Source organism: Emydura macquarii, unplaced genomic scaffold (assembly GCF_026122565.2).
Source record: "Emydura macquarii macquarii isolate MOO-44397 ecotype Brisbane River unplaced genomic scaffold, CSIRO-AGI_Emac_v2 contig_587, whole genome shotgun sequence".
In the NCBI taxonomy this organism is placed as follows: Eukaryota; Metazoa; Chordata; order Testudines; family Chelidae; genus Emydura; species Emydura macquarii.
Window position 1 is genome coordinate 14,965,564 of NW_027130724.1, and position 26,908 is coordinate 14,992,471.

At 42.0% G+C, this 26,908-nt stretch overlaps 1 protein-coding gene across 7 annotated transcripts in view; it reads right to left on the reverse strand.

The window, feature by feature from the left end:
* The window catches only part of SBF2 (SET binding factor 2), a 547,042-nt gene that overhangs the window by 136,097 nt on the left and 384,037 nt on the right, over positions 1-26,908 (reverse strand). For all 7 annotated transcript variants that reach the window (XR_010918455.1, XM_067540773.1, XM_067540774.1 and 4 more), the window contains one exon: positions 537-707. Coding sequence is in view for 6 of the 7 variants with exons in the window: in XM_067540773.1 (XP_067396874.1) it covers positions 537-707 (171 nt within the window). In the remaining variant the exon portion in view is untranslated. The remainder of the gene's footprint in view (positions 1-536; positions 708-26,908) is intronic.

Sequence of the window (26,908 nt, forward strand, 5' to 3'; positions counted from 1 at the left end):
GCAGAGTATATCCACAAGTTACATTTCACACCCTCTTCTTCATAATTGAGATACATTTCAGATGTAGATTAGGAAACAAAGTTAACAATGTATCTATTTAATGTGGAAATAGTAACAAGAAAACACTATGTAAGCAGAAGTGGTAGGAGCCATAACCTTACATCTTCATGACTTTTGTTGCACATAAAATGTCAGCCACTATGGGCACATCTTCACTACCACACTAAAACGGTATTGCTGCCATCTACGTCAGGGTCTGGTGAAGATGTGTTAAGTCGATGGGAGAGCGCTCTCCTGTCAACGTCCATTCCACCACAATGAGAGGCGGAAGCTATGGCAATGGGAGACCATCTCCCATTGACATAGCGTAGTGTGGACACCGCTGCAAGTCGATCTAAGATACATTGATTTAAGTTATGTTACTTACGTAACTTAACTGATGTAACTTAGATCGACTTAGCATGGTAGTGAAGATGTGCCTTATGCTGCAGTAACATACATTTTTTGCACTTCATTTATTTGATATATTCTCTTACCTTTTGCTTCAAATGTATTTTATGATTGTCTTCCTTGGCTGTGAGATAGAGGGAACGAACCTGATTTTGCACATCACTATAAAATGTGGTTTCCCAAAACTGTTGATTAGCCCATATAGGGTGGTCTTGTACACAGGTGTAAGCAAACTGACTAACTCCAGGTGCCAGTTTCTGAAAGCACAGAAATAGGAATACCAGATAAAATAACCATCAGTGAGTATATTGATATATTTTTACAACAGACAGTTAATGGAATATGCAGGTTCAGTATACTTTATCTATTTTAAACTTTTATTTACTTTAAAAGCTGTAATCAGATAAGATCCACTGCAATGTATCTCTTCAGATCTACTGTAACACGGGAAAAAGAAAAATTACTTACCTGTAATTCTGCTTCTTTGAAGATATCATCTCACAGGCTGATTCTCACTCTGGAATCTTGATCTGCCAGTGCAAGACAGGGCCTGCTTGGGATGCACTGGGGGCACAAGACTCATGAGTGAAAATCCTGTGATGATGGTATCGTTAAAGAATAAGTTTTTAATATAAAATATAGCGATAGTTGCCAAACAGTATGCAATCTTTCACTTTTTATTACTGATACTCTAAACCCATATAAAATGAAAAATGGATCATCAAAGAAGTGTTAGGATATTCCTTCATCCATGTAAAGTTTATTCTGCATTTTATGTATTTAAGAGTAACACATGCAATCACGTAACTTCAAATAACCAATATATTAGCAAAATATCTAATTTCCAAATAAAAATCATGGTCACAGAACATTAAATAGTCTAGGGATCAATTAGAAGTTTTTCTGAACAGATATACCCACACTATACCCTGCATTTCACCAAAATCCAGCTCTTGCCAAAAAGAGCAAGTTCCTTGAGGTTACAAAGACTTGGATTACCATGGTAAGGTCCCTACCAAAGATTAAACTGTTGCAGCCTTACTCACAGTGAGTAACACCTTACTTCATGCAGAGTCTGAAGCATTTAAATGGTACTACTTGGTAGTGGTGGTTGTGGTGGAAATGTAACTGAACGTGAACAAGGAACTTAACTTAATATGACCCGAAATCTTAAAGTTCAGCTCTGAAGACCTTGCATTCTTACTTTATGACAAAACACTACAGGATACAACAGTATTTCTGCCTTACTGAATTTCTAGAGTCAGACAGCAAAGAAGCATGTATTCTACAGCATCTGCTTAAAAGGAAAGTTATTTACCCTTCATTACTGGAGATCCTCAAGGCATATGGTCCCTGTCTCTATTCCACTATGGGTATGCATGTGCTCCACACGCCTAACCCTGGAGTGTCCAGTGATCCACTCCTGTGTCCCTGCTCTCCTTGTGCTCCGTGCCTAGGGCATAAGGGGTGATGTATAGACCTCCAGTTCCTCCTCCTACTGTGAATCAGAGAGGATCTGACACAAAAGAGAAGGATGATGGGAAGTAGAATACAAACAGGGACCACACATCTCAAAGAACTCCAACTATGAAGGGTAAGTAACTTTCCTTACTTCTTTGAGTGCTGGCCCCTATGTGTTTTCCACTGTGGGTGACTAATAAGCAGTATTAAAATAGGAGGAAGGTGCAAGGATGCAGGTAATATCACTTCTTGTTGAACCTCCACCTCAAAGGATGCGTCAGTGGAAGGGGCTTGCACCAAGGCATAATGTCTTGTGAATGTGCAGATAGACCTCCACATTGCTGCCTTGCAAATATCAAGCAGATGTACTTTTTGAAGTGATGCTCCTGTAGTCTTATAGAGTGAACCCATGTGCCATGTGGGGGAGAAAATAGTAAATTAAGGTCCCATAAGGGGTTGGCTTTCTGATCAAGTGGGAAAGTTCTGATTAAGCCCATGAAGAACCTGGAGATGACTGGGTGAGCTAAGACAGAATAGCCATCCATTGGAGGGTGACAGACACACACAGATTGCCAAAAGATGACTTCATGTCGAGTTAAGGGTCGTCGTGAAAGTAGAGGTAACCCAAAATATCAGGAATATCTGTTGTCTCAAGGAACACGCTGCTATTGGGCCCAGACAGAAAGATGCTTCCACTTTATTAGATAACACTTTCTTGTGGAGTCCTTTCTACTATTAAGAATGCCTTGAACAGTTTTAGAACAGAAATGTTCCAGGTCTGATGCCCATCCAAATACCAAGATGCGAGGTGAAGAGCTTCTGGGTTGGGATATCTGACCTTGTGGTTCTTTGAGTCAAGAGGTCCAGAAGGGAACAATGAGGATGACTCATGATCAGTCTTTTTGAGTCTTCTGCAGTACTTGAGGAAGCAGTGAGAAAGAAGAAGGGCATCATTCAAATGGTCTGCTCAAGGGAGTAAGAGAGCAGAAGAAGATTATGTGATTATTGTGCTGTCAGGTGTGGGAGATAGGAAAGGAACACCCATGTACACTTTCTGCAGGATCTTTCCATCAAGTCAGAGAGATCCTTATCTTGATGGGGATTGTCACTATAGTGTTCATGCTCTATTTGCTTGGTATATATACTTTTTGAAGCAAAGCCTGTAGGCAGCACAAGTGGAGTCCAGAGAACAGTATTACATAAGTACATCATGCCATGTGACCCAAGAGAGTAAGGCAGATGTGGACCAGTGTCCAAGGGTTGTGTATAGTCTGACTTATCAGTCTGCCTATGACTTGGAATCTGTTCATTGGAAGATAAGCCTTTCCCTTGACTGAGTCTAAGGGCACTCCTATGGAGTCTATAGTTAGGGCTGGAGTCAAGAGTACACTTTTCCATGTTCACAGAGATTCCTAGGGAAGCTAGGAGACAGAACAGCAATGAGGTCGATACTATGACTTCTGTATGTGTCATGACTGTCAGAAGCAGTCTTCTAGATATGGAAAGATAGTAGAACTGTTCCATCTAAGATGTGATGCTACTACGGAAAACATTTTCATGAAGACCCTGGGCACAGTTGCTAGACCAAACAGGAGTACCCTGTATTGATAGTGGTTGGGACTCACCACAAATCTGAGAAATCTTCTTTGGGAAGGGTGAATATCGACGTGAGAATATGCATATTTCCTATTGAGAGCTGTGAACCATGTCTTTTTCTTGGGGTGATATTATGGATGCCAATGTAACCATGTGGAATTTTATCTTGTGAATATAAACACTGAATTGCTGGAGGTCAAGGATAGGTTTCCACCCACTTGACTTGACGACTAGAAAATATCTGGAATAAAATCCTCTTACTTATTGTTGCAGAGATACTGCTCTATTGCTTCCTGCTGGAGGGATTTTACCTCCTGAAAGAGGATCTCCTTGTGAGAGTGGTCACTGAAGAGGGAGGGGGAAGAGAGTTTTGGAGAGGGTGGGGAGAGAAACTCGATGGTGTAGCTGGAATGGATGATATCAGCACCCTTTGTTCATTGTTATTGCACTCCATTTGCGAGAAAATTGTGCTAGAAAATTGTCCACCAAAGCAGATCTTGGAGTCTGGTGGAAATGGTATCAATGTTCATTCGCAGCTCTCGAGCATCTTGTCAAAATACTTTTGGCTGGGGGTGAGATTGGATATATGTGATAGAGATGGATGGAGCAGAATATCTTGATTTTTGCAACCTCTGCCATTTGCAAGGTGGCTTACAAGAGGGCTGGTGGTAGGGGGCATATGGCAAAGACCTTGGCTTGTAAGGTTGCTTATGGTAGTTTCTCTTTGAGGCTCGTGTATATATACACGTGAAGTGAAGGGTTGCCTTGGAATCTCTTGGTGAATAGAAGAAATTGTCTGTCTTTTGATGGAAAAAAGGATTTAACTGAAAGGCAAGTACTGCAAAGTGTTCTGTATCTCCCTGGGGAATCCTGAAGATTGTAGCAATATAGCTGTTCCCATGGATCTCAAAATAGTATTGGCTGCATTGACAGTGGCTTGTAATGAGGTTCTTGCCACTAATCTGCCCTCATCAACCATGGTTTGAAATTGAACCCTACTCTCCTGGGATATTGTGGTGGAGTGCATTTGGCCTTTGAGGCTCCTTTCTGGGGCCCCCCTAGTGCTACCACATTATGTCCCAACAAGCAACGGGCTGAGGGGAAAAGAGCAATGAAGATGGATCCTTCAGGTTTGCCTAGAGAGGATTCTTTAGAGCAACCATTTTGGAAACCACAAGAGACCTGGTCCTCCAAGGGCTAGAACAGCCTATCAGGCTTTGCTGGCCCATTAAAAAAAGGAGTTGCCGGGCCTTAGCAGTTCAGTTTCTGGGTGGGACCAGAGGAGTGAAGAAAGGTGCTCCTCTCTCGCCAAAGGAGACAACAATTAGACAGAGTTTATGGCTGGCTGAATTCACATAGCTGGGATTGAAGGGAGAGAAGAACCAGAGGATACTGGTCCTGAGATAGGGGTGGAGTTAAAAGGCCCAAGAAGAAAGAAGCCCAGAGAAATAGCAGTGAAAGATTCAAGAAAGTGGTACGTGGTGTGCTGTGTATAGGATCCCTGGCTTGGAACCCGGAGTAGTGGGTGGGCCTTGGTTCCTCTATCAGCCATGGGTAAAATGGCATAAACCCCAAGAAGGGGGAAGGGCTTATATGGGAGCCTGAACAAAGGGCTCAATTTTAAGGGCCTAGAGCTAAGGCTAAAGATCCTAGCAAGGGCAAGCAGACTTTTTAATTAGCTGGAAGGCCAAACCACTGAAGACCTGCCAAGGTCAGCTGGCAGCCCCCAGGGTGACACAAGGGTCAAGAAAAGGACTGTGATACCACATCTAGCCACTTGGAGGCACTCAAGAGGTGAGTGTCCCTTAACTTGTCCTTAAAATCCAGAATTTAAGAATAATTTAAAACACCATATTTTGCCAGGAGGGCCTCGTAGTTGGAAATTCTAAATTGGAGGCTGGTACAAGTAAATACCTATCTCCCTAGAAAGTCTAAATGCTTAGCCTCCTTATCTGCAGGGAGAGCTCTTGGGTATTGTTGTCTGGACTTTTTTGTGGCTGGTTGAATAACTAGGGAGTTTTGGACATGGTGGGAGAACAAGAACTCCACTCCCTTAGCTGGGGTAAAATACCGCTTTTCTGCTTTCTTAGGGGTAGAAGCACAGGTTGCTGATGTATTCCATACAAGTCTTGCGGGTTCCAGTATGGCCTCGTTGACTGGGAGTGCTATTCGGCTAGATCCTGTAGGTTGTAGAATGTTACATGAACTTGTGTTGTGAGTCTTAGACCTCCGCTAAAGGGATTTGCAGCTCTTCTGCTACTCTCTGAAGCAGTTCTTGGAACTGTCTGTGCTTATCTGAAGGAGATGGCAAAGCAGGAAGAAATGCCTCATTCGGGGAGGAAGGACAAATATTTGCTGATACTGGTGTACCAGAGGATCTGGTTCATCTTTCTCTTCTTCCATAAGTTCAGGAGGTTCTGACTGGCCTCTTGGAGGAGAGTAGTGGAAAGACTCTCTATCACATCGCATAGACTCTGGATGCAATTCATACAGGTCCCATCGACTCCAGTAAGGCAAATTTGAGGGCTCAAAAGTAAGTTATGGTTCCTAAGGCATTGTTTCTGAGGATAGGGTTGCCACTTTGATGGATGAGACTGATAGTAGAAGATTCTTGATCCCGTCTGGGCTGCACTCACTCAGTGGTGGAAAAGATGATTCCACCAGTATGTCCGACTCTCCCGATGATGAGAAGGCCAGATATAGTTCCATTGGTGGTGCTGTCAGTACTGATGTTGGGAAGCTGCAGCTAATGAATGGAATGGGAGACAGGCTTCTCTCTGGTAGTAGAATCTTGCCGATAAAGAAGGGTTGGTTCTAACAAGAGGGAGATTGTGGGTCCAGAAGGATGAAAATATTCTCTGGAATGGTGTACGATACTGGAGCTTTAGAAGGCTGCAGCTCGTTGTGTTAGAAAGCCACCAGAGTTTGTGTAAAGGGATTCTTAGTAATTGGTGGTTCCTTTTGGGGCTGTGAAGGTACTGCCGGTGATGAACCTCTGACCATGTCGTCACTGTCAGTCCTTCAACTCCTGGTGTTTAATCTTAGTTGGTACCATAGTCAGAGTCAATGGTGACGTGTGGAGCAGTGCTGAAAGAGCTTTGCTCCTATGCGCCTTCTGATAACTGCCATGAAACTTAGGAGAACTTAAATCTTTGCATCCTGGTGCAAGGACTTGTCCAAGCTGGAAAGGGTTGGGGAGGGTCCTTTCTCTTAGAAGATCTAGGATGGGATCTATTTTTATGCTTATGAGAATGTCCCTTACACGCATGAGAATGCCCAGACATCGGGTCCTTCACTCTAGTTATTTCCACTCCTGAGTCAGACACTTAGCTAGAAGGCATACTCATCCATGTTTCAGGCTGATATGCAAGGAGATCTCCCTGATCTGGATTTGATTGGGGCTCATGAAGTGTTCCATTAGGTGCTTCCAAAGCTGGAATGCTCATGCCTGCCACATTTGGTTGGGAAAGGAGTAGCAGATGCTGCACTTAGCAGAAACATGAGCTTCTCTGAGGCAATAGCGGTTGTGCTGGCAGTCATCCTGACAGATCAGGAGTGAGGGCACGAGATGCAATTCTTCACACCTGGAAGCCTGGGCATAATTAAGTCCTGAGCTAGGGGATCAGAGGATTGCACAGGATTGAACTAGCTACAATCTAAACTAATAAACTACTAACAATAGCAACTAACTTCATAAAACTCTGAATAATAGTTACAGGAAAAAACATTTAAGAAGATCAGTTCCAGACACTGGAGGTTCTGACTCAGGCCATGAGGTGGTAAGAAAGAACTGGAAAGGTGTCAATCTATGCTGCCCCTTATAGCCTCAGCATGGCACACAAGGAGAGGAGGGGTGCGGGCATGGACCAAAGGACAATACTTACTAGAATTCTCTGGTTTCAGGTGCATGGAGTGCATGCATACCCACAGTGGAATATATATAGGAACCAGCACTTGAAGAAGTCATAGGTACGGCACCAGTAAGTCTGAATGATGAAGGATATGCTAATTTATATCTAGTTTAGCTACCATACCACACTAACAATTGTTAAACACCACATAAAAGATAATCTGTATCTGAAAAATATTTTACATAAACTAATATATGTTGCAAACTACTTTCATTCATACTCAATTTGATATTTTATAACGATAAAAACATGCAGAACAGCCAATGAATTATTTCAATACCAGACATAAAGGACCTTCCATACCAAAAAGTAGCAAATGATCATTCAAATGTGTGGGAGATCGGTTTTGAAGTCCTCTGAACAATCCTGTTTTTTACACTGTTTTCTCTTCCAAGAACAAGTAATGATGAACTAAATCTTCTGATCATCGGCCATGTACTTATGCACAGTCACGGAATAGATATTTTGAAATGGTATGCTTCAGTAAATGACTTATAAATGTTTTGCCAAAATTTTACCATATTCAAGCATATGCTCATGATTAATGTTAACATAAGCATGAGAGATGTAAAGCTCATTCAATTCTGAAGAATTTCACCAAAACTTCCTGATAAATCTGCTAGAAAATATGGGTATATGGAATATTTAGATAAATTTAGATTAAATGTGAATTTGTTTATTCAAATCTAGATTAAAACACAGCTTTATTTGCCAAAACAATGTTGTTTGCCAACCTGTGGCAAAGTTCAGGCATATCTTATGAATGCTGGCTTCCATCTATGTATGTTGAAAAGGGAGGCAGCATAATATGGTGTGGTCAGAGTGAGGAATGGGAGTTAGGACTTCTGGCTCTATTCTTAGCTCCACCATTCATGAACTTGGACAAACCACTCAAGGATCTCACCTGCCTTAGTTTACCTATCTGTAAAATGGGGATCAAATACCAAGTTCACAAGGTATTAGCATTTCTAAAGCCTTGGATAAAAGGTGCTATGTTAGTGGAAAGTATCATAATTTCTTGCAACTACGATCGCCTATTCCCCACTCTATGGGTTGGTCTACACTTACCTGGAGATAAGGCGGCAGTCGACGGGAGTTACGCAAACTACGCAGAGTAACTCATGTTGACTGCTCTGCTTCTCTTCTGAGCATTGTCTACACTGCGCTGTGCTGACTGGAACAATGTTCCCGTTGACGCAGTGCTACGCTACTTGAGGGGGTGGTTTACCAGCATTGACTTCCTGATCGATTGAGTGGGTCTACACTGATTCAGAAAGATCGATCTGATGGCAGCGAATTTGCCGCCATCAGTATAGACTCAGCCAATGAGTAAAGAACTCCTTACAAGTAAAGGAAGGCTGTTCATGTACACCAAGAGAACCGCAATATCTAAATTGCTACATCAAAAAGATTTTTTCCTTCATACAGGAAGAGCAGTGGGAGGCAGTTATGTTGAAGCAACTGAGGAGTTAATGTACTAAATACAGCAAATATTCAACTACTTTTACATGAGAAGAGTAAAACTATACACATTTATAATTAAACACCACAATTCTCCTCCAGCACATGGGATGAATGTAGGAGGAGATAAGGGAATTTCTTACTTATATAGGAGGATATGAGGGATAACAGCTTAAATAAAAAAACCTGGAAACAATAAAAAATTGTTCTGAACTAATATAAAGTCTTTAATCTAAAGCGGTTTGTCTGATTTCTTAAATTAGCTCTGAGCAGTAGGAACACTCCTATCATGAGCTAACTTCTCCTGAAAGCTTTGCTGTTCTCTCTCAGCAGACTAATATTACGAAGAAGTCTGTAAGTTATGTAAGAATTAGTTTTACAAGATACTAGCTTATTTGTAAAAATTAATATAAAGGCAGATTTTGAAATCACTATGAAACAACTGTAAATTCATTAGCTTTCTCATGTATATCACTGCATACACAGAATTTACTTCTCACAGATCCTTCTATTCAAAATTAACATAATTAACTTTGCATTTTAAAATAGACTTTAAAAACACTGCTACTATTACAGAAAAGAAAATGCAAGATCACCTTCCACATCCAATATATTCTGGGTGTGCGCGCATGCACACACACACTCTCATTGTATGGCCCCAATTCTGAACTAAGATCTGCACTGTGCCCACAAAGAGTTCCGTTAAGTTCAGTGCGACTATATACAGGCATAAGAGTCCTGCCATATATATCTGATTGCAAGAGCTTTAGTGTGTGAGTACACATGCATATTATTAATTATATTATATTATAGTGTGTGTGTATAAAAATCACATCACATACATATTTACTTGTGTAGGTATGAAGGTATAGTCTTCAATCCTATAGTGGGCTCTGTAGAGGCAAAGCCCTGTGTTCTTGTGGAAGCTTGTTGAGGTCAATAGGAGTCCTCCCATCTAGAATTCACTGTATAATTGGGGCCACAGATATTTATACCCACAAATGTAAAGGGATATAGCGCACAAAAGAAAAATGGCTGTATTGGCTCATGGCTGTTAGGACAACTATTTAGTTTTTGTTTACTATTGGATACAAAATAAAAAACACAATAAAAATAAAATATTTTATATTATGAAATAATATATATATATTAAATAATGTATATCAACAATATTTAGATTCTTATTCCTTTTTAAATATGAGTGGTACACTGAGCCCTCAAAGTGTTTGTCTACTGTTATTTTACCATGAAAGCCAAAAAAGGTCATCGTATATTAGTCAGCATTACCAAATCAAAGCTGTGTACAGTGAACCAGTAGAGGGCAATAGAATTCTGCAGAAGTGGTATGTAATTCTTGTAGGCAGAGATTTATTTATCATATACATTTTTTGGCAGAAGAAACTCAAGCATCTAAGCATATATTTTCTTTTGTCCAATATTACTGAAAAAACGTGCACTCTATTATACTTTATTTTTTGTAATGCAGTAATTCCCATCGACCCCTTGCAAGAGTGGGGGCTGTTATACTTAGCGCTGTACAAGCACATATAAAAACACATAGTCCCTGCATGGAGGAACTTACCATAAAAGCAGTAGGCAGTGACTAAAGACCTTAACCACCGGATCTTAAAATTTCTTTTTTTGTTCCCTATTTCCCCTTAAAATTTTGCCCCCTCAGTAACAGCTGCAAGCCATTAACTTATATTACTGCTGGTATGACAGGTAATCTTCATTTAGATTTAAACAGCATTCATCATTCCCCACTGGGGTAGAGATTGCTAATGCCTAATAAAGAATGCTGCCTTCTCCTGGATACTGAGAGCAACACCAGCTGAAAGTAAGGAATTCCCAAAACGTGTTGCCAAACATGAGATTGCACTGTGGCTCCACAAAATGATGTTTACTTCAGTCATAAAACTGCTGATGACAAATGTCACTTCCCTTCCCTACTATGGAAAGAGAAATGAAATTCTTACAATTCAGTTTTTACTTGTGTTGTTACGTGTATTAACAGCAATTACCTTCGGGCATGAAATCTGATAGGGCCAGAATAGTAACTGAAAAATTATGGCCATTTTGGATTATAATATTAAAAATCTCATGTAGCACCTAACATTTATAGAATACTTTAAAATTAGAGAGCAAGATACAACTCTGAGCAGGGACATTGTCTTAATATTTATTTTTTGAGATATCTAGCAGTAGACAAAGCTATTAAATAATGCATAATAATTAATAATATGATCCATTCCCTCCACAAAGAGCCTGATCCTGCAATGGGCTATACACCTGAAATGCACTAAAGTCAATGAGAGATGAGGGTGTTCAGAACCTGAAATGAACAGACATGAAGTTGGTTTGCGTTTGGCATGTCTAAAACACAGGACAAAGAAGAGAACAGAGATTATGGCTGATGAAAATAAGGTAAGAAGGATGGCTTGAAGAAGCGCATAAGAAACACAATGGTCTCTTTCCTCTACCTACAGTAAATGTATATGCTTGGTTATATTACAAAAGGTAAAGATGAAGGAAAATTTTAAAAAAATCTAATTCCATAACACAGATGGTCATGTGTCCAACTCCAGTCAAACAGTTACATATTTCACTGACCTTAAATTTTAGATTATTTGACCCCCTCCTCTCCTCTGGTGAGTTCCTGAGTTTTTAACACTGTTACGTTCAAAGAGTTTTCTTATCTTAGCCATTTGGTATCAAGTGTCAAGATTTACAAAGCCAACACTGATACCTATAGTACCTGAGTTACTGCATTTGCTGTTAGTTTTGGGGAAATCCCAGCTGCTTACAGAGGGGAATAAAAATGCTTTTAGTTTTAATACTAATTCCTTAAGAAATGTGAATTTTGATCTTAATACTGATAATAGGGTGAAACCACAAAATATTTTAGGAGCATTATCTCTAAAACACCCCCTATTTTCAAAAGCACATTGAAATAAGTAAAATGAGATGTTATACTGCAAATTTGAAACTATTCGTGGTCTGAACATCAAATCTGGATTCTAAGTAGAGATTGTTTAATAGGTCAGCAATGAAATTCAGATCCAAATCTCCTTTTAGAAACACAAACTTCAGAATGATTTGTGTCCAGTTACTGGTTCAGGCTTGTCCCTCCTTCTGAGAAAAGAAACATAAAACCTGGTTAATATTGCATTCAGCATCCAAAGTGAGGAGTGCAAAAATTAGTTGTTAATCCAGAAGAACGTGTGGAAATGAATGAATGAAAATAAATATTAGATAATGTGACAGTAGGACTCTGTATAAATAACTCTTCTTTTTTGGTATTCTGCCATGCTAACATCCTCCATCTTTGATGGTGGAGTTCTCTTTGTACTCTCAACATATCACGCAACCTGTGAGGACAGACTACTGATATGAAGAAAAACTGGTGGCTTCAAATAGGTAGTCTTCAAATAAAAGAAGAGCAGAATTGTAATGAGTGTATTTGATTATACCTTGGGGTGGCATCCTAAGACAGGAGGCAGTCCAGTAAGGGTGTTCTTTTGTATTATTATTAAAATATTTATTTCTGGTAGTTCCTAGGGAGCACTAAATGTCTTCTGAATCTGAGAAGGCATGGAGCCAGCCAGAGACTCCAGAAAACATGTTCAGAAAGCATTTAGCTAGTAGGAGCAGAAGCAGCCAAAGCAGGGACTACTGCATAGTCTCTTCACCTCTGCTTCACTCCACACCCCTTCTCCCCTGCCCCACTGCCCTCACGCCCTTCACATCCCTTTTCTTTCCATTTAGCTTATCCTCTCCTAAGTAGATTCATTTCCCCCCAAAATCATGGAACTAACATAAGTTTGCTGCCATCATATTGTTCACTCTGTGATAGTTCTTGGTATACCCAGGACTGAGTCACACTGCCTCCAGTGAAAGGGTCTTACCTGTGCCTGGCTGGGTGTCAGTTGCCTAACACCACCAGCCTTTCAGCCACTCAAGCACTCTCCTCTGGGGTATGGCAATCCTGTCTTCACCTTGCAGGTTTACAATAAGTGTGACTCCGTCCCCAAATCCCTATGAATCATTCACCTTCATATCCAGCCCCTAACACTGGCTACTCACAAAAATCCCAGATCCTCTGCCCCCAAAAGAAATGGTATGTCCCAGTCTGACTTTAAATCACTGCTCCTGTAAAATCACACAGCACTTGTGGGTATTTATCAATATAATAAAAGTAGGTTTACTTATGAAAGAACAGAGATTCTACTAAAAACAAGAAAGAGTAATGGAAACAAATGGTTACAATACAAAAAGAAATAGTAAAATGTGAATCTGGAGCTACACTTACTAATAGTTATCTTTCCAATCTAATAAAGTAGGTTTTCCCCCCAGAGTTCAGTCTGTTGCAGAGCTGGCTGGCTTCACAGGAACCAGGATCCAATTTTTCATGAGAACAGCTCATTTCTCAAGATGGCATGTCTGTGAAAGGATCTAAAATACCTCCCTTCTTAGTGTTATATTGAAAGAGTCTTCTGTTTCTATTCATAGATAGGGTAAACCCCTTATCTTCTTGTAATGTTCATTTTTTACCCAGGAGAAGTTTCACTTGTTTGCAGTTGACTCTGACGGTTTTCCTTTGGAAGTCTTGGGATTGTGCAAGGCTAAACGACTGAGCCTTGCATCGTATCACTGGCTAAACAGGGCAGGTGACAACTCCCTCCTGCCTGAATGGGCCTTCACCAAGACATATTATTCCCTGGTGACAAATTTTTACTCCAAGTCCATAAAGTATACTTTAAATATAAATACATTATTCCTTAAATATTACCCATACATATACCTTGCAATGATTAAAGAGAACAAGTTATGAACTTTCTATAGACAACTTACGTGTTACTCTTTATGAATAAATTTCCTGTAAGACATGGAAGACATGTTTGGTGTACAGGGAACCATTTGCCTCGGAACCTCTGTGTCACATTCTGCTTGTGTGTTATACCTTTTCCACCAGCCCATGTTTATCTTGTCTATTTAGATTGTTAACTCTTCAGAGCATGGACATCTACTATTAAAGATGTTAGTACAGTGCCAAGCACAATGGGGATTCACTCCTAGCTGGCCTTCAGGCACTACTGTAATAAACATGATTAATGACAATAACGGTTCCTGTCTCAAAGAAGCCATGGTTTAAAAGAAGTGCTAAGGCATTATACTCTGTGCTATGTTATTATATTAAATCATGATAATCTGTGCCAACAGATTTTATGAGGCAAACCAAAGTGGCGCTCCCCTCTTGTAGTCTTTAGTGAGGCCAAGGGAGAGGTAATGAAGGAGAAAGGAGTTATACCTGAGTGGAATAAGGTGGTAGTAGTCAGTATAGCGTAGTGGAAGGGGAGAGGCTCTTATCCACATAGAAAACTTCAGGTGCTTAAAATTGTATATCAAACTTTATACGTTTAAAGTTTAATATGGATAAAACACTCAGCCTTTCTCTAATATGCCTTTTGGAATCCCTCCTCCATAATTCTCTGACTTGCTTCAGCCACCATTGAAATGTAGCTGCCTCTGCGGTTTTAACAGCATGCTTACAACACTACATAACAGTTTAGATCAGGAAATGAAGAATACCATACCCAATTTACTGGACATAACAAAGTGTGTCTTTAAAGTTCAATGTTACTATTCATATTCATGTTTACAGAAAACTGCATGTTTGGCGAAAATTCAGGGGGGGTGGAAATAATATGCATGTAACAACAACCCAGCTTTGTCCTGGAATAAAAACAATGTAGAGAGAGATTCTTTTTCTGTAATCCAATGCCATGGGAGTAAATGTGAATCTTTCTATTTAGCTAAACAAACAGTAGATTGGGTCCTTAGTTACAGAACCAACCATTTACTGCAAATCTTACCATTGTTTCCTATCCTAACATTTATTTTTCAAACAAGCACCTCCTTCCACAAACCTCTGAGGGTTGGAACTGCAGAATGCAGGCTTTTCTGTGTGTCTCATAACACTATCATTCTGGGAAATCATGCTACTTCAGAGAAAAGTTATTACAGTAATCCTTCTCCAAAGCTCCCTTTACAGGCAGAAGTTAATGAAATCCTCCCTTTTGTCTTTCCTAGTGATGTGTGAAAAAACATAGGTTACATCTTTACTAGGCCTTGACTCCTTTCACTTTATAACATATAGCAATCAAAAATGCAAAACTGATGCTCTCCTGTAATGATGTCACCACCTGTGCACAACCAAACCCATCCATTAAACTCATATTGTTACTGTGATCTAATATAGCAACCCTAGACTCAGTCAAGAATAATTTTAAAAGGAGAAGTGAGCAGAACTGCACCTTCATATTAAATAGAAACCAAACTGACATGTTCTGCATACTACATTCAAATATAAAATGTTGTTGGTAAATTACATTACATAGTCTTTTTGCTATCTAGTTTTTTGCACACTGGGGTCTGAATGGAGTCTGCAGGTACTACCACAAAATACCTACTAGTACTATTGAACATCTGAGACTGGATTCCTAGTTTCATGCTCTAATCTCAGAACTACATCATCTATCTGTAGAAATAATTTGCAGGTTGAGTCCTTTTTCCAAGTCAGTTTTTTTATGGCCATGGTACTATAAACCCTTAAAAAAAGGAAAAAAAGTGGACACCTGACAAAACTTCAATGATCATATTTTATCTTTTCCCATGCTGCCCCTCACGTGTGGGAGAGTTCCTCGTAAACATCTTCAAAGCTACCTCACGTTATTTTCCTCAAAATCCTCCTTAAAACTCTCCTTTTTTGTAATGTCTACAATAAACTTGAAAATGGTTAGGCTGCTGCTATGCTGAGACCGCTGCTTATTGTGCTGACCAAGATTGTCTCATTGTTTTCCTTGTACTCTCCCATCTGTTGTCATTGTTTTATACTCCTTTATTCCCATGATGCTTATAAAGAACTAGATACTGGTTAGGCCCCTAGTGTGCTGAGACTACTACCTAGCATACTGACCAATGCTATCTCATTGCTGTTTTGTACTTTCCTGTCTGTACCCATCTGCTGTCTCTTTTCTTATACTTAGATTGTAAGCTTTTTGGGGGAGGAACAGTCTTTTTGTTCTGTGTTTGTACAGGCCTAGCAAAATGATATGCTGCTGCATGGCTAGGGCTCCTAGACATAAACATAATAATATGTATATTTCAGAATATATGTAAATTACGTAATCATTTTTGTGTGTGCCAATTTCAACATGATTAAAATGAGTAAAATCTCTAAATGGAAAGCTATTACCTGAGACCCTATACACATATACAAGCATTTTTAATTAAGGCATTTAGAAAACCAGTGTGATTTTCCAAAATATTGGAATTGTGATGTAGATAAACATGTCTCATATTGTGGAGCTTGTGGTTAGGACTGACTAAGGACTGACCTAAGTCTTAAGGATAAACAAATACCCAAGAGATTTTTTTTCCTGAAAAGACTGAATATTCTCTGAAAGGATAACAAATTAAAAGCAATGCTTAGCAGATATATTATGTCATCTTATCGCCTCTGCCCAAAACTACAAAAAATCTCTCTCCTTCCAAATCAGATTGGTAGTCTAGTAAGGAGAGTCAGCCACCAAAGCTCGTAACTCTGCCCCTTTCTTGTAGAGGTAATAGCTACCAAAATGCTACTTTCATAGAGAGATGCAGTAAAGAGCAAGGGGCAATTGGTTCAAAGAATGGACCCATCAACTGAAACAGCACCAGATATAAGTTGCAGGGAGGAAAGGCACCTGTGACCTATCCAGACCCTTTAAGAATTTGATTGACATAGGACTAGAAGATCCTAAACAGCCCACAATTAGAAAGCAGAAACAGTTGCCAGGTGAACTCTGATGGAACTAATTGATAGACTCCGTTGTTTCAGGTGAAATAAATAGTCCAAAACATGTTGGACAATGTCCAGGATTGGCGAACACTCACCTGCTTTGACCATAAGGAGAATATAGGTAAGTGTATCTAGTAGATGGCATCCTGCTGTTCAGGAGAATGTTTTGCACATTTTACAAACACTGCACCTTCCTGAAGCATTAGCCTGCTTTTCAGAGAGTCTTTTGGGAGAAGATGGTAGGACCTTCAAAGGGGTGATGATCCTGGATAGTCTGCTGAACCCACTGTAGGAGATCTGATGACTGAAGTCGTGAACATTTGGTCATAGTTACTGCAGATGACATGGCTCTAGCTCAGTGTTTCTCAGTTAAATTTGGCCATGGAACCCTTTTGAACTCCATATATAATTGCGGAACCCCCCAAACTCTTAGCAGTCTTCAAATGTCGAAATAAGCAAAGGTCAGCATTTCTCACTTAAATTACACTTACACTGGATACCCTCCGCCGGAAAATCTGAGACATCTTCCCTTTTCCGGCGGCGTGGAGAACAGCTGCTCCCGGAACCCTAACAGTGTTCCTGCGGAACCCAAGGGTTCTGCGGAACACCAATTGAGAAACACTGCTCTAGCTACTTATTCTGCCCCATTTAAATCTGTTTGCAGAGAGATCCTAGCCATCAATTTGTCCTCCTCTAAGATGGCTTGAAATTCCTGTCTAGGGTCCTAGCATACTCTGGCAAATTGTTTCTGAGAACTTCAGTACCTTGTCCCAGATGGAAAAGTCTTATCAAGCCAGTAGAGAGACAGAATTGTGGGGCCGCTGTTCCATATCCCTAATCATTTTCGTTGCCCTCTGCATCTTATCCAATTCTAATATATATTTTCTGAGACAAGGTACTGCACTCAGTATTCAAGATATGCATGTACCATGTATTTATATAATGGCATTATGATATTTTCTGTTTTACTATCTATCCCTTTCCTAATGGTTCCTATTAGCTTTTTTGACTGATGCTGCACATTGAGCAGATGTTTTCAGAGAAATATTCATGATGTCTCCAAGATCTCTTTCTTGAGTGGCAACAGCTAATTTAGATCCTATCATTTTGTACATAGAACTGGGATTATTTTATCCATGTTCATTACTTTGCATTTATCAACACTGAATTTCATTTGACATTTTGCTGCCCAGTCACCCAATTTAGTGAGATCTCTTTGTAACTCTTTGCAGTCAGTTTTAGACTTAACTATTTTAAGTAATTTTGTATCATCTACAAATTTTGCCACCTCAGTGTTCATCCTTTTTTCCAGATCAGAACAGTACAGGTCTCAGTACAGATCCCTAGGGGACCCTGCCATTTACCTCTCTCCATTGTGAAACTGATAATTTATTCCCACACTCTGTTTCCTCTCTTTTAACCAGCAACAAATCCATGAGAAGACCTTCCCTCTTATTCAAGGACTGTTTTGTTTGTTTAAGAGTCTTTGGTGAGGGATCTGCTCAAAAGCTTTCTAGAAGTCTTAGTACACTGTATCCACAAGACCACCTTTGTCCACTTGCTTGTTGACTCCCTCAAAGAATTGTAATAGAATGGTAAGGCATGATTTCCCCTTACAAAAGCAATGTTGACTCTTTCTCAATATATCCTGTTTATCTGATATGTATAATAATTTTGTTCTTTACTACAGTTTCAACCAATTTGCGTGGTGCTGAAGTTAGGCTTACCAGCCTGTAATCGCCAGGATTATCTAGGATCCTTCTAACCATATCTTTTACTCTGCTGTTTAACTATGGTGGCATTTTTTGGTCCTCTTACTTTTTTTTTTTTTTTTTTTTAAATTTGGGGATATACATTTAATTTGTATATTATTACCTCTATTTCGGTGTTTTTACATACTCTTCAAGCAGTTTACAGGCATTTCACTCTTGTGACTGTTCCTTTTAATTAGCTTCCTCATTTTTATGTAGTTCCTCTTTTTAAAGTTAAATGCTACTGTGGTGGGTCTGTTTGATATCCCCCCCCCAAAGGATGTTCAATTTAATTACATTATAATCACTATTACCAAAGAGTTCGGCTATTTTTCACTTCTTGGACCAGATCCTGCATTCCATTTAGGACTAAATCAAGAATTGTCTCTTTTCCTGGGGTTTACAGGACAAGCTGCTCCAAGGAGCAGTCATTTAATGTGTTTAGAAATTGTATCTCTGCAACCCTTCCTAAGGTGACAATATATCTAGTCAATATAGGGAGAGTTGAAATCCCCCATTATTATTACATTTTCTGGCTCTGTAGACTCTCTAATCTCCCTGAGCATTCATGGTCACCATCACCATCCTGCTCAGGTGGTCAGTAATATATTTCAACTGCTATACTCTTATTGTTCAAGCATAGAGATTCTATGGTACAGTTTGATTCATTTAAGATTTTTACTTTATTTGACTTACAGCTTTCTTTCACACATAGTGCCACTCCCCCACCAACATGACCTTCTCTGTCATTTCTATATATTTTGTACCCTGGTATTACCATGTCCCATTGATTATCCTCATTCCACCTATTATCTGTGTTGTCTATTATATCAATATCCTCATTTAATGCCAGGCACTCTGATTCATCCATCTTAATTATTAGGCTTCTAGCATTTGTACATAACCACTTTTACATTTTGCCAACACTCAGTTGCTTGCTTTCATGTGTTATATTTAAATGGGGCTCTTTGCGTTTGGCTTTTTCTCACTAGCTTCTACCTGTACTTTACCAATTTCTTTCCAGTCCGTTTACTAGGATATAGAGCTCCCACTTTAACAGATTCATCTCTAAAGGATATCTCCGCCCAAAACATGTACTCCTCCACAGCTGTCAGCTTTCCCCCAGCCCTTAGTTTAAAAAATCCTCTACAACCTTTTAAATTTGTACATGCCAGCTGTCTGGTTCTATTTTTGTTTAGATAAAGCCCATTCTTTCTGTATATAGTTCTTTTCCCAAAAGGTCCCCTGTTCCTAATAAACCTAAAAACCTCCTTACACCACTGTGTCATCCATACATTGAGCATCCTGAAGTTCTGCCTTCTTCCTGGTCCTGTGCATGGAACTAGAAGCATTTCAGAAAATGCTACCATTGAGGCGCGGGACTTTAATTTCTCACCTAGCAGCCTAAATTTGGCCTCCAGGACCTCACTTCTACCTTCTCTATGTCATTGGTACCTACATGTATTCTGACCACCATCTTGTCCCCAGAATTCCATATAAGTCTGTCCAGATGTCTCGTGAGATCTGCAACCTTTGCACCTGGCTGGAAACTTACCATGCGGTTCTCTCACTCATCACAAACCCAACTATCTATATTTCTAATAAACTGAATCCCCCATAATATTAGCTGGCTCTTCCTAGTTACCAGGGTTCCTCTCTCGGAGGGGTTTCCTTAATGCGAGAGGATACCAAGACATCATATGGAAGGAAGATCGGAGTTATGGGATTGTTTCCCTCTGCTCCAGCTTGATGTTCTCTTTCATCCTTCTTAACAGCAGAGAGGCTGTCAGATGTGGGTGTGACCACTCTTTGTGTCCTGTAAAGTCTCATCTATGTACTTAACCCAAGACTGCACTGATTAAGAAACGCTGGATGTGCAGAAGCTTTATTCCCCACTGGTACCGAGGGCTAATCATAAGCCTGAGGTAACTCTGTAGCTGGGGCATGAGAATGGGCCGGTACCAAATGTGACAGACAATTCCATCCTGTAATATCCTGGAAAAATCTTATGGAATTAAGATAAACTTTACTGAATTAGCTATAATACCTCTTGGGGTCCATTGCATTAAAATGCAGTTGTGTGTTTATGTTACTGTGGAATTGTACATTCCTTCTCTAGTAAGAGGGGGATGCTATTATCTATTCCTCTATTATCAGTCTTTTGAAGCCATCCCCACAACCCCTCTGGAGAAAACAGGGTTACTTACCAGTAACTGTTGTTCTTTGAGATGTGTTGCTCATGTCCATTCCATTATAGGTGTGTGCGCGTCCCGTGCACAGATTCCCGGAACCTTTTTCCTCTAGCTCGCTCCATAGGGTTGGCTCAGGCGCCCTAGAATACCGCGCTCATGCCGCGGCACATAGGGCGCCGCCGACCCTGCGGCCCCTCAGTCCCTTCTTTCTGCCGACTCCGACAGAGGGGACGGAGGGCGGGTGTGGAATGGATATGAGCAACACATCTTGAAGAACAACAGTTACTGGTAAGTAACCCTGTTTTCTCTCTTCGAGTGATTGCTCATATCCATTCCATTATAGGTGATTAAATAGCCATACCTTGGAGGTGGGGAGGAGTCAATGGTGAGCTGCTCTCATCAGCACGGCTCTGCCGAATCCCACGTCCACTCTCGCCTGCTGCACGATGGCGTAGTGGGACATGAAGGTGTGGACCGACAATCAGGTTGCTGCTCTGCAGGTGTCCTGCAGGGGCACTCTTCCCAGGAAGGCCGCAGATGAGGCCTGGGCTCTGGTTGAGTTCGCTGTCACAGCTCCTGGAAGTGGTACCTTCGCCCGCTCGTAACAGGTTTTAATACAGGCGTGATTCCAGGTGGAGATGCGCTGGGTGGAGACAGTTGAGCCCTTCATCCGGTCCACCACTGCCACGAACAGCTGCGTTGATTTCTGGAACGGCCTGGTCCACTCGATGTAGAAGGCCAAGGCTCGTCTGACGTCCAGCGAGTGTCATCTCCGCTCCTCCTCCGAACCATGTGGTCTGGGAAAGAACACGGGGAGGAAGATATCCTGGTTATAGTGGAACTGAGACACCACCTTAGGCAGGAAGGCTGGGTGGGGCCTCAGTTGGACCGTATCTTTATAAAAGACCATGTAGGGGGGCTCCAAGGTTAAAGCTCTGAGCTCGGAGACCCTCCTAGCTGATGTAATGGCCACCAGGAAGGCTGCTTTCCAAGAGAGGACGAGAAGTGGGCATGCAGCCATGGGCTCGAAGGGGGGTCCTGTCAACATGGCGAGTACCAGATTTAGATCCCAGGGAGACACTGGGACACAGACCTGGGGATATAGCCTCTCCACCCCCTTGAGGAACCTGACTGACATGGGGTAGGAGAACAGGGAACGCCCTTCCATCGGCTGGTGAAATGCCGAGATAGCTGCCAGGTGCACCTTCAGGGAAGCCAGTGCTAATCCCTGGAGCTTCAGGTGGAGCAGGTACTCCAAAATCGCCTGTATGGGCGAGCTGGACGGTGAGATACCCTGGGACTCCGCCCAACAGGTAAAACACTTCCACTTGGCCCAGTACACAACCTGAGTGGAAGGTTTTCTGCTGCCCAGCAGAATCTGTTGGACCTGTGCCGAGCAGGCTCTCTCTCCCTCTGTCAGCCACAGAGTCTCCATGCCATCAGGTGGAGGGAGTCCAGGCAGGCACGATTTTCACATATGCAGCAGGCGACCCTGGTCCTGTGAGAGCAGGTCGTAGCGCCTCGGGAGCGGGATTGGCGTGTCCATGGACAGGTCGAGCAACATGCTGTACCAGTGCTGCCGCGGGTGGCCCTCCTGTGGGCAGGTTAGTGGTGGGGGTACTAGCTAGGCCACCAAGGAACGGACTGAGGTGGTCCCTTGACCCATCTGGGTACCCCACGGCCCCCAATATGGCCATTGCCAGGGGCCTTGAGGCCACGTCGCTGCGGGAGTAGGAGCCTGCTGTGTCACATCAGCACGTTGCCCCTTGGAACCTGAGCCACTTGACCTGCGCTTGCGGGTCCTGGAAGGTGAGTGGCTCCGGGACGATGATGATCTCCGGTGCTGGCGTCTGTGGTGCCGATGGGGAGATGAGCTGCTGGAGGAGCTATAGATGGAACGCCTCCTCCGTCTAGATGATTTACGGCGACACTTCCCAGATCTGGAATGGGAGCGGTGATGCCTAAGTCTTCGTGACGTTGACCAGGAGCGCGACCTATCACGTGGTGCCGAGGCGCTCGGTGGCATCGGAGTTGGGGATTGGTGCCGAGCTGGGCTCCGCACCGGAGTATCAGAGTCTGAGTTCTAGTCCTCGCTCGAGGCGGAACTGGAACATCGTTGCCTCGGGCGCTTGTCTCTCAACCGCCCTCGGTGCCGCGGTGCCGAGGAGCTCAACGACTCGGAGTCGGACCGAGGAGGGGAGCCCGCACTCTCGACCCTCCTCGACCATCTGGGGGGAGACCTTGACTCCCGTCTCCTCCACCCACCGGGGCAACCCAACGCGGGTTTACCCTGAGACGCCAGTCCCGGAACCCTCGGCTGAGGGGGGGACGGAGGCATGGGCAGGCCCATGAGGGCGCATGCCGCAGCGAACACCTCCAGCTTCAACGGCCCTTGCAGGGGCGCTCCCCCACCCCCAGGAGTCGGGGGAGGCTCCCTGCGGGGAGATGCCGGTGCCCGAGTACTCTCCACGGCACATGGCTGGGGCATCTCCTGCTGTACCCCCTGCTGTCCCGGTAACAGGGGGGAGTCCATGTGTGCGGCCGCTGGCCGCTTCTTCTTCTTCGGTACCGACCACGCCGGTGCCGGTGGAGCGCTCCGCACCGAGGAGACGCTTGGTGCCGCAGGAGAACGCGACGGCTCGGAGTCCGGGCGAAGTGCAGACTCCATCAGGATCACCTTCAGCCTTGTGTCCCTCTCCTTTTGGGTCCGGGGCTTGAAGGACCTACAGATCCTAACATTTATCCTTCCTATGTTGCTCCCTGAGGCATCGGAGGCAACGGTCATGAGGGTCACTCATGGGGAAGGATTTTGCACACACGGTACAGGCTTTAAAGCCGGTGGAGCCAGGCATGGCTGAATTCTAGCCCTTAAGGGCACTATCTACTCAACTTAACTACTATTACTATAATAACAATTAACAAGAAACTTGAATAACAAAGAACGTGCTATAAACTAAGGGATGCTACTTGCGGTATACAAGAGGCAGATGTTCCAGTAACCGTCACAGGCGGAAAGAAGGAACTGAGGGGCCACAGGGTCGGCGGCGCCCTATGTGCCGCTACATGAGCGCGGTACTCCAGGGGGCTCCTGAGCCGACCCTACGGAGCTAGCTAGGGGAAAAAGGTTCCGGGAATCTGTGCACGGGGCGCGCACACACCTATAATGGAATCGATATGAGCAATCACTCGAAGAGAGAAGTATGCATATGCTAGTTCAAAACAGATTCTCCAGGGGCCTACAGACAAAGGATTTTTAGATAAATAACCTGGTTTTAAACTGGCTCAAGGGCTTCTTCCTGAGCTGGCAAATGGACAGGATTTCTGCTCTACAGAGGGCCCCAATCCTTGAAGAAGGGTTGGAAGGATTTGACCTACGGAAGACCCACCAGACTGGGTGCTTATTCTGAGCTGAGACTGTGATGAACTTGCGACCACAAATAAAAACCCTTCAGTGGGGTGTTGAAGGACAGCTCCTGCCAGAGCCCAGTGTTGGAGTTGGGGTGATCTCTGATAAGCTGGTTAGCATGAATGTAGGTTCTTTATTGTTTTAAATATGTTTTCTCTGTAGTGCTATTACTTTAAGAATAAAATAGGCTTGGATAAAAAGAGCTGTGTGGTAACTGTTGATAATCACTCTGTTTTCAGTCTTTGAAAAGAAAGCAAGCTTGGACATTCTGTTTCTTTTAGGAATAATACAGTGAAGGCAAGGAACTGTGCAGTCTGGAAATACCCTGGTCAAAAGGGAGTGAGATGCAGATCTGCACTCAAGAAAGCAATGGCTGGGGAGCTAAAAACCTAAGAGTGGGTGTCCTTGCCGGACCACTAAGGGGAAACACAGGTGCAGTTGCCCTGAACTGTGACACTAAATGAGCTGTCTCCTATACTATCATGGAGTCTGGAACTGAAAAACAGTGCAAGTCTTGCGTTGCTACATATGTCTCCAGCACCATTGGTACTGAGAGATTTTCCTGGTGCTGATGTTGTTGCACAGAAGTAGTCAGTACCATGGTGGGGGTCAGTCTCAATAGCCCAGGTACTGATGCCAGAGATAATGATCCATTATGTGATGAGGTTGGTATTGGAGAGCGTTTCTTGCCAGCAAAGTCAGACCCTCTTCCCTGACCTCCTGAGTGCTTACTGGAACCTCAATCATCTAATGGAGCTAAGTCTTGGCTCCCTGGACTGTTCCAATCTCTTGTGTTTCTTCCTTGGCCTCAGGGGATCAGTGCTGATGTTCCCAGGCAATGTCTGGAGGGGTACTCCTCAGTGATGCCAAAGCACTCGTGCACTCCTTAAGCAGGATGGCTCAGAAGCCAGATCCAGGAAAGCCTCCATAGGGATGTGGCACAGTCTTGCCTCTCTTTCTTTGTTCAGGCTTAAAGTCTCTATAAATTTGGTAGCAGTCCCTAATGTGACCCTCACCGAGGCAGCTTAGGCAAGTGGAATGAGGTTGACTTAATGGCATTGATCTTTTGCAGCCATCACATGACTTAAACCCTCAAGATCGAAGCATATCTGGGTTCTGAGCATCAACATCCCATAACAAGAAAGAACCAATGCTCCAACAAAATAACGAAGAAAAATAACAAATAAAACATACTAATCTAAACAACTAACATCTAACAAGAACCAACTAATCACAGAAAGACAGGATAAATTCCCTGTAAATTTGCAGAAACAAGCTGATGTGTTCTGATTACCAATCATGGGCAGTAAGAGGGAACTGCAGAGTGGGTGAGATGGCTCCACCCTTCATACCATCATGCAGCAGCACAAGGCAGCAGAGGGGGCATTTAATGCCCCAACGGGTACTGCTGAGGGAAAAATCTTCGATTTTGGAGACTAAAGTGGAATAAATGTGCAATAGCTCAAAGAAGAACCATCATAATTATTTATATGGTGTCTCAGTATGAATACTGTTTGCCCCATATTTAATAATCTACCACTACCCCTTTTTCCCATCCCTCATTTTACTTCTCATATCATGACTGATTTTTGATAGAGAGGTGTTTCTTTAAAATGTTTTCTCTGAACTTTAATAGACCCTCTCTCTTAATCCAATAATGAACCACCAGTGAATCCCTTCCTCAAATGCTGTGGAAAAAAGGGTCCATGTTCTATAAAAAGTACTGCACATTGCAACTGAATAAATTTTTTGTACATTTTTTAAAAATTGTATGAGTGAAACAGGATGTCTGTTTTCCCCAATTCCATTACCAAAATGTTTTATTTCAACTAAAGTAAGCAATGTCATGACAAAATGCCTTGCCTGGGGACTCAATATAAAAATAAGAGTGGGTGGATGAATTAACCTGCTAATCCTAAGGTCCATCTTTGCAAAATATTTTTCCAATGTTTCACTATGAGATTTAGATTCAAAATTGTCATCAGTGTCCAATTTAAATTTTACTGGAGACTGGATGGCTCACAAGTGGAAAAAAACAACAACAAAACGTCAAGTGATACATTTGGATGAATCCATTACAAGCAAATTTGTAGCTCTGTTGGCCAAGCAAACATTTGTTCAAGGAGTGACACAATATCTTGAACAACAAATGAGGTCAATTGCATAATTTAGTCACGTATTGCAATCTATGAAGTAATTAGTCACTGAAGCATCTAAATGTGTTACCTTAAATGGTATATGTTGATTTTTATGTAACATATCCAAGACATGAGATAGCTTACTACATAACTTTTTTGCCAAAACAAGATAATCACTGACAAGTGCTTTAAATCAAGTCATTAAAAACATTCACTGATTCAGAATTCTAGATGATACACTTGGGATGCTGAATAGCAAGATCATCCTAGTCATCAAAATTTACAAGAACGCTCATTACTATGGAAAATTTAAAGCCCTAAATTTTCTATACAAAACAGATAAATTTGGCTTTCAAAAGGGGAATGTTTTTCATTATGTTATTTTCTTTAATTATTTATGGGTGAATGAAATATTCACTATTATGAATGCTGAATAACAAAACTTGAAAATTAGGTCAATAATCTGTCATGTCACGTAATTTTCCATACAGAGATGTAGCTATACAGGCTACTATATATAATTCAAAGTTACATTATTTGAACTCAGAAGTCAAGCCAACATAAAAATCAAGCTTCAGGATTGAAATCTATTTCTTGGAAACTAGAAAATTCTTACTGCATCAGGATCTTCATCAACAGAATGTAGCATCAAAATGCCCCCCATCCCCACCTCAGCAGGGGTCAGGGGGAAGGAAGAATGTT